General features: G+C 34.8%; 1 protein-coding gene across 1 annotated transcript; it reads left to right on the forward strand.

Moving 5' to 3' along the window:
• Positions 1-8,097: 8,097 nt before the first annotated feature.
• Positions 8,098-9,213, forward strand: LOC126611495 (probable calcium-binding protein CML46). The gene has a single exon (XM_050279791.1). It carries the CDS (start codon positions 8,314-8,316, stop codon positions 8,899-8,901), a length of 588 nt encoding a protein of 195 aa, XP_050135748.1. The 5' UTR covers positions 8,098-8,313; the 3' UTR covers positions 8,902-9,213.

The raw sequence follows: 9,213 nt of genomic DNA on the forward strand, positions 1-9,213 counted from the left end.
GCTCCGATGGTGCCCTATTCTCCATTGGGCATGAATTCGCAACAACCATTCATAGTAGTCCCTCACATGGCTAACGCATGGTTCTCGAGGCACTCCTTGTACCTCACCCTATTGTGCCCAACTTTTTTATTATTAAAAGTGTTGTGTTTGTAGGGCACAACATTTGCATTTGGCGGAGGAGAAGAGGAAGCTGTAGATGGGCGGACAATAGAAGAAAATTAAGCAATTGATGTATAAAGTTAAGAAATTGAAGAGATATAGAGAAAATTTGATGAGTATCGAAGAAAATTAGAAGAAGAAAATGTGTTTGGAAGGTGAAAATGTGCCAAGAAAATTCAAGAAGAGGAGAGAGAAGAATGTAGTATCGTTAAGTTTCTTAAACAGTGTCGTAAGTTTTCATAAACAGTGTATTAAGTTTCATAAACAGTGTCATAAGATTCATAAACAGTGTAGTAGGTTTCATAAAAAGTTTTGTGAGGATGCATGGGTCTGTGCGTCAAATTTTTTTTTAATATTAAAATTATGTCTTTTTCATTAAAATTTAATTTTTTTTGTCCCTTTTATTAAAATATAAGGGGTTTTCATTAAAATTTAAGTCTTTTTTAATTAAATAAAATTATAGCATAATTTTTTATTAGAACAAATTTAGCTCAAACTCTTTTCATGAAAGTTTCCATAAAAAAAAGATAGTGATAACACACATACAATGGACTGAAAGCGTGACAACTTTTCAACTAGTTGGCTGCCCACTGGTTACGAGCTACAAAATAAAATTATATTATGCAATAAAAAATATTAAAATTTGAGAGAGAGGGTTTTGCTCTTAAAAAATTAAAAAACCATGTGACAGATTGAGAGGGGGGTCGAAGCTTCACTTTGCCTGGAAAGCAAGAAATATATAGAGTTTATTAGTGGGAACACTAATGGCTTCCCACTTTTAATTACGAAAAGTTTTTTCTTGAGAAAAAAATTATGAAAAGTTAAGTTTGATTATTTTAATTAATAATAAATAGCATTATATATCATCATAAAATAGCAAAATCTTAAAAGTTTAAAACATTGATCACTTGACGTACATTTGGATGATCACTTAATTTTACCTTAATCATGGTATTGCATGATTAACTTGATACAATTACATTAACATGTTCCCGTAACATGGAAGTCGTTCTCCATCATTCTCCACCATATTTTAGGCAGATATAAGAAAGTGAAAGGCTTAAAGAACAAAGAAGAACCTTGGCAACTGTGGAGAAGATTAAAAATGGAAGGGACAAAGCATGGGGCATTAATGTGGGTTAACACCTGTGGAACTGATTAGAACCCATAATCCCACATGCAATGCAATCACTAATATTTTAAGTTTAATGATCATCATATGAAAATTTATCTCCTTTTCCTTTCACTTAACTCCGAAGCTTACTTATAATAAGCAAAATTATCCATGTTAATCCTGAAATTTTTATTATTATTATTTTTAAATAAACTAGCTGATGGCTTTGCCACTGTTGTTCATCTTTCTTGGAATCGGAACGAGAAAGAGGCATTTCAATCTTTTTCTGACCAACATCGTGTGATTTATCAATGTCGACAATTAAACTCAAGACGTACCGTGTAAAATACGAACCTGAAATTAAAAACAGAAAAAGAAGTCAACTTTCTTAGTGTCTTTGGTTGTATGAAACTAATTAATTTGATTAATTATTCAACTGACCGACTTAATCCCATCCGAAAATAAAAGGACATAAGTAAGTACAAAAGATTGTGTATAATCCCAATGTCCTAATTGCTAGAAATTGAGTACTCTCACAGCAGCTGTTTTGGGATTTTTATTTTCCTTGTAGCTAGCTAGGTGCCTAGGACTCGTTGTTACTAATGTCTTTTGATTGGACTTGCATTCTCTGCTCTCCTATTTCGGTGCTCTTCCCGTGCCCTCCTGTTTTGTGTGATCACGGTTAATCCATGCTAACATTTTATATTGTTTTTTATAAAAATAATAAGACAAAAAAAAATATTAATATAAAATATTGACGTGGCTTAACCGTGACCACACAAACAGGAGGACACGTGAAGGGCACCTAATTGGGAGGGTAGAGAATCCAAGTCCCTTTTGATTATCATCCTAAAATTATTTCATAACATGTTGTCAGGACGTAAAGATCACATTGTTGTATTACATTGTTTATTATATTTTTAACAAAAATAAAGCGTATTAGAAACGTGATATAATATGGTATGAATAATAAGTTCTTTCTAGCATATTTTATAAAGCCTAGATAGACGAAAGTGATTAACCCTAATAGGAATTTTTTTTTTAAATAACCAAATCATGCTAAATTTTGGACCATGTGGACTCGAACACGGGTTTTAGTAGATTTTAGTGTTGTAATTTTTTTAGTTGTTTGTGTGAATTTGTAATTTGAAAATATTTCTTTTACAGTTATATTAAAATTCGTATGTTACGATGTCTTTGATATGGTGTTAAAGTTTAATTAATTAATAAATATCATTAAAAAAAAAAACCAATCATACCAAATGGAAACTTAACCACATTCTCAATAAAAGAACCTTAACCAAGTAACTGAAGTATTATGCAGACTTTATGAACAACTTTTACAAACTCTACAATACTATTAAAATGAATTTTTATTGACATTAAAAAATTGAGTTACACTGAATTATTATTTCTTTACAAATATGATATGATAGTGCTATCCATACCACACACCTCTTTTTACCTTCCACACAATTCTTGTTAATTTTTATTCTTTATATCATTCAATTCATTCAATGTGATGATTGAAATTTAAGATGAATGTATAGGAAATGAAAAGTGAGGTGAATTGTCTGCTCTTCCATTTTCATACTCTTCCTATCCTCTCCTGTTTTATGTGGTCACGGTTAAGTCACGTCAACATTTTATATTCCTATTACTTTTTTGTTTATTATTTTTATAAAAAAACCAATATAAAATATTGACGTGACTTAATCGTGACCATACAAATAGAAGATGATGTAAAGAGTATGAAAATGAGAGGGCATACAATCCACCGCCAATGAAAAGATACGGGTAAATAGCACAGTCAGAAATACGACAAAAAACAGTCCCAAAAGATTGGGTTACAGTTGGGATATTCAATTCTCTCTTATCTGTATCATCGAAACTATCTTCTCTACATTACTCTTTTAATTTCGGGTATTATTACATAATTTCTGATCTCCTCAGTCCTCAGGTGGTTGGGTATAAATAGGGTTCTTGAAAGAATCGACCTCTTCACACCTTTATCCCCAGCCAATAATCTCCCTATACATATATTTTCCAACATATAATTTACACCCCAAATTTAACTCTCTTTTTTATCAGATCTGAAAGCTCATAAGTCGGTTTCCTGGAAACTTTAAAGCTCCAGGCTTTTCCCATTTCTTCCTCAAATCTCATCAAATCCCAAATCGTATTCAGAATTCCGAGAGCTACCCAATTCCCAGAATTCTGCAGGAAAAAATGGGTCGTCATTGGTTTCTGAGATTTCTCATTGTTTCTTGCCTTCTCGCTCTCTGTTTCTCTCACGGTACGTAACACACACTGTAACGTTTCTACTGTTTCATTGGAGAACTTCATATTTTGGAAAGTGACTTTCGCACAATCATTTTCTAATACCGAAGCATGCAGAAGTAGAAGAAAGTGTGCGGAAATCATTTCCTAGTATTTTTTTCGATTCCCGAAAGACCAATTGTGAATTTGGTTTTGTTTTTCTATAGGATTCGGGAGAAAGCTGGTGGAGACTGCTGAGCACGGTGAAGATTCTTCAGTTCTAGTCTCAAGGGTAAGAGTCTTTGTCCCTTCACTTTTGTTGGGTACTTTTTACTTTATTTTGGAGGATGAGTGGTTAATAAATTTTCTGTTTGTTTCTCAGGAAAATCATGGAAAATCGAGGAAGATGATCACAATGATGGATTATGCAGATCCAGAACCGAATGTGAACCCGAGAACAGGGTATATCTTTACCCCTCCTCCTCATCTCAACTAAGATGATCAAACTTTTGTGGCAAGAAAAATAAAGTCATGTCAGTTGGTTTTCATTTTTTCTAGTTTAACTCATGGTGAAATATGAATCATTTCATTAGTTCGGGATTTTTTGTCAACCAACGTGTAATTCTCTCTCTAAATTTGAGTTCTTGTTACTTTTTTTTTTCACTGAACATCATAACAATGCTCTTTGTTTGCTATTTGTATATCTTTCTTTTTTTGGTTGAAAATGTTAGGCTTAATCGGTTTAATAGCTTGGTGATAGTGTATATCTTAAAAACATTAGGATTTAAATCTCGATAGGAAAGTTTGTTAAAATTTAGACCCAAAATTGAAGGTCTCGTCACTACGTTAATGAGGTATCATTACGTTATAAATAATACACTGAATACAACAATTTTACCTACAAACTCACTAATAAGTCATAACGTAGTGATGCCTCATTACTGTTGATGCACAAATATATAAAAAAAATGTTATGTAGTTTGCAAAATAAAGTCTAAAAGAAAATTCTTCGTAACATTTCTCTCTATGCACAATATATAAAAAAAAGTCATGTAGTTTACAAAATATAATTAAAAAAAAAGAAAAGTTCCTCGTAACGTTTTTCTATAAGTATGGTTGACCTTTTGCTGAAATAGGGCAAAAAACGAGGAAATTTGACATTGGCATTTACTTCGACTCTTAAAAAAAAATATAAGCTAAAGAGTGCACGGCCCTGTCTCAACGTTAGATTTGACTTTTACTTGGTTATATATAAATATGGATTATAATATAATCTTGCTCCCTTTGATCGAATAAAGTTTTCACGATTTTAATACCTAGAAACACCACTACTATTGATAATATTTATGAGATTTTTTCTTCTTCAATATTACGTAATATTGAATGATACGAAAAATGAATAGTTAAGATTAAAATTAAAAGATTTGAACAATTGTTAAAATCAAATCCCACAGCTAAAATGCTCATAGCATAATTGTAGCATTGAGCTCACATGGTTGCAAGCTACCAACTCTTATCTTGCATCAAATTAGAATGAAACTAAGTTGATTAAAGTAGTGTGTCCGTCAGTGGCAGAGATAGAATTTTATCTATGGCTCTCACATACATAGGTAATTTGAGCTCAAAATATGAGAGATTGAAGTAATTTGCATAAAAATTGAAAATCCCTAAGTTCAATAGAGAGAACTAAAAACAATGTATAAACACATAAACCTGAATATGAGGTAAAGAGTAAGCAAGAAAATTTGTAAAATATAAGTTAAAGCTAAAAAAAAGTTGATAGAAGTGAAGTCTACACTGCAATAAGAGGTATGGAGAGAAAAATGAGGCCTAGCCTAGAACGAAAAAGAGTTTGGATTGAGAATGTACTTAAAATTTTAGGAGTATCAAATTGATATGCAACAACAAGATTTGTTAGAGTAGCGAGAAAAAAAAGGCAGGATGGACTAGGGACCATTATGATCTCTTAGTAGCTCCGCCTATAATATCCGCTTTATAATTCCAAATTCAAACCTCTCCCCTACTTTATACTATTAGAATATCGCTTGAATAAACCTCGTCGTGCCAATCAAATTAGGGCTGGGTAAACAGGTCCTGGACCCGCTGGTCGGGGCAGGTAATTGAAATTCAGGGGGGTACCGGGCAGGTACATATATTGTAAATTCAAAACGGGGTGGAGCGCGCCTCTCTGAGTTCACAGCTCCATTGTTAGCTTCCTCGATGTCGAAATTCACATCATTGTCCGTCAAATCCAAATCTTTACCACCAATATTCAAATCCACGGAATTGGCTTTCGGCAATTCGACATCTTTAGCCTCCAAAACCTTAGACCCACTAACTGGAGCGGCATCTCTAGCGGAATTGGTTGGAACAGATGCGGCGGGAGCTAGGGTTTGGGAATTGGGCGGGTGAGAAACAGAAGGATTAGAGTGCGGAGCTACAAAATGGATCTTGTCCTCTTCGTCGAGGACCTTGGGATCGATCGGACAGTGGAAAGATTGGGGCGCGGCGGAGGATTGGTGAGGCTGCGGCGCAGATGATGACAATGGTTCGGACGATTCGAAGGGTCGAAGAACGTCGGTGTAGAGATCTCCGAATTCGTCGTCGTCTTCCATCGGAAATGAGGGAGCTTTAGAGAGAGAAAGTGTGTTCTAGAGGGAGAGAGAAGGAGGAGAAGGTTTTGATGTCTGTACCATGCTACCGTAGGAACCGTGGGAACCGGCCCGTTTCAAAAGAGTCGGGTTAGGTCCGGATCTTGTTTTGAAAAATACAAAACCCACACCGTCCCATCCTGTGTTATTTACAAACGGATTTGGTCCGGTTCCTTCAATTCTGGCCCAGCCCGGCCCGTGCTCATCCCAAAAATAAACAATTATTTGACTTATAGTGGTGGACGTCTATATGAGCTTTGAGAAATTGGCAGTAGGATCGAATCAAAAGAAGAGGCCTGAACCTGACTGAACGTAAAAGCTACTGGACCCTTCTCGCACGTCAGAAAATCAAACGTGTGTGGAATGTGCAACGACCAAATATCAACGTGGAAAAGCCTTAGAAACTTCAAAATTCCAAGGCCACACTCTACGACTCAAATCGCAATTTCCACAACTTTTACCAACAAATAAAGTTAACTTGGAATTTCCTGTATATAATATTTGCTTTTGCAGGTAGATAGAGATAGTGAGATTGATGGGAAATGTAAAGGGAATTTTAACGTAAAGTTCTTGGTACTGTTTATTTAAAAAAAAATTACATTTTTACACTAAAAAATCAATCATTGTACTATTCACTTTACTCTTTATTTTATCTTTATCGTTAAAACTCAAAGTTTTCAAACATTTTTCATTATTCTTCCTAAATGTAGAGAACTTTGACGAAAAACTCCCAGTACAATTCACTTTAACGAACAATAATACGAAAAAGGAGAATCAATTTTGACTAAATAAATAAGGCGGAAAAAAGAGGCACGCGGGGGGTTTTTTTTTTTTTTGCAAATTGCAGGCAGTAAAAAAAAAATAACACTACATACTTCTTTAAAATTGCAGTCGAGAAAAGTGGTGTACGGGTATTATTTTCTTTACCTAAAATGGTCCCTAAGATTGTCATAACTTCTCTCTTTGATTCCTGTAATTTAAAATCGATAAAAATGGTCTCTAAGATTGTCCACCATCAATCATTTTGATCATAATGAGAAAAATCTCCATTAATTGAAAAAAAAAACACCGGTTCAAGGAGAGGTGTTGAATTGACAAAAATACCCCTAATTTAACGGAGATTTCTCACAGAATAACCAAAATGATTGATGATCGATAGTCTCAAGGACCACTTCTATCGATTTTAAACCTCAGGGATCAAAATAAGGAATTATGACAATATCAACGTCCATTTTGGATAAAAAGAGTGAATTAACACACATGCACAAATAACTCATAAAAAACACAAAAGAAAAATTTATAGATTATAATTAATAGGTAAGTATGCTCATTCTATCAAATCACAGGCCCACACATATGTAGAAATAACTCATTTTCAGAAATGTTTTCACACTGTAGTTAGCAGGTAAGCATAGATGGTTGCTTTCAAGGAAATAAACAAGTAATTTTCTTAAAAAAATCAGTGCATGGAAATTGAATTGCAAAAAGTGTGAACCAAGAGCCGCCCAAAATCAAACCATACTATCCACATTTAGAGATTTTTTTTTTCCATTTTCTAATTCCTAGGGATTTACTAGTCAAACAGCCGTCTGATTCCCCAACACAAAATCTCCACGTACACCCCCAAATTGGACAAAGCCAAAACAAGTGCAGTCCAGCCGGACCCGCTTCAACTCCCTCCGACAGAAAACAAACAAACTTCTCCACAACATGCTTTCTACCAAATGTCTAATTTCTTTGGTAACCATTTCTCCTTCAACTTCTTCAACTTTCCACCATTTCTTCCCAAAGACCTGCATCAGCAACTCACAAGCAACTTCCCTTGTATTTCCGGGCTTGACTACTTGGATTTGGTGGCTTCAAACACAAGGACTCAATCCTTGGTCTCTATAAAACACCTCCCTCCTCTTCTCTCTCTCCCATAAACCAAAAACTTAATGTAAAACAATACCCTACTCTTCTCTCTCTCTCTCTCTCTCTCTCTCTCTCTCTCTCTCTCTCTCTCTCTCTCTATATATATATATATATATATATATATATTAGCTTTCTCACACTTAGAGATTTCTAACTTGGTTTTTCCTTTTGTTGATATCCACATCCAAGCGTTTCAGCCTATACCACTCTTTCACAATGGAGAAGACATCGTCGTTGACTAATCCTAACACATTACCGTTCTTTGTTTTGATCGATGAAATCTTATTGCACACGATTTCTAACTGGTCAAGTAGAGTTCAGAAGGGTTTTTCAAGGTTTCAGTCTGCTTTCTTCCAATCCCAAGAGAATTGTTGTAACTCAAAGCTTTTGGAAGAGAAGAACTTGGATTCTGAGTCAAGGCGCCCGCAGCTGGTCTGCGAGAAGAGAGATGATGGGAGTTTGAGAAGAGAAGATGTGCAGAAGGTGATGGGAGACTTGGGAATTTTTTGCGGTCCAGAAGGTGAGCAACTGCCGGAGACATTCAGTTCCGATGAGCTTACAGGGCTGTTTGATGAGAAGAAGCCGAGTTTGGGGGAAGTGAAAGAAGCTTTTAACGTGTTTGATGAGAACAAAGATGGGTTTATCGATGCAAGGGACTTGCAGCGAGTTCTCTGCATATTGGGGTTAAAGGAAGGATCAAAGCTAGAAGACTGCCAGAAAATGATCAGAAGCTTTGACAAAAACGGAGATGGAAGAATAGAGTTCAATGAGTTTGTAAAAGTCATGGAGGCCAGCTTTTGCTGAATCAATGTTTCTTCTTTCTTTGGCTAATAAGTTACAGTCAAGTTAAGATGTCATGCATTTCTGTTCTGTCGTTTACGACGTCTTAGTAAAATTATTACTAATGACAAATTAAACGAACTTCATGCACAGACTGTATTACAAGATGAGAAACGTTAATGTAGATCATATCGTATTAAGAATCAAAGAGAAATTTATATGACTTGTAACAGATACTATACAAGAAACTTTGATCTTTTGTGAATAGACGAAAGTCTGCAACGGAATTTGACAGACGATTAAATAAAATGAAGAACCTGAGCTCCAATTCTGATA

The sequence above is a fragment of the Malus sylvestris genome, chromosome 17, assembly GCF_916048215.2.
Source record: "Malus sylvestris chromosome 17, drMalSylv7.2, whole genome shotgun sequence".
In the NCBI taxonomy this organism is placed as follows: Eukaryota; Viridiplantae; Streptophyta; class Magnoliopsida; order Rosales; family Rosaceae; genus Malus; species Malus sylvestris.

Coding starts and splice junctions, on each gene's coding strand:
- LOC126611495 (XM_050279791.1), top strand. CDS start 8,314: ATGGAGAAGACATCGTCGTTGACTAATCCTAACACATTACCGTTCTTT.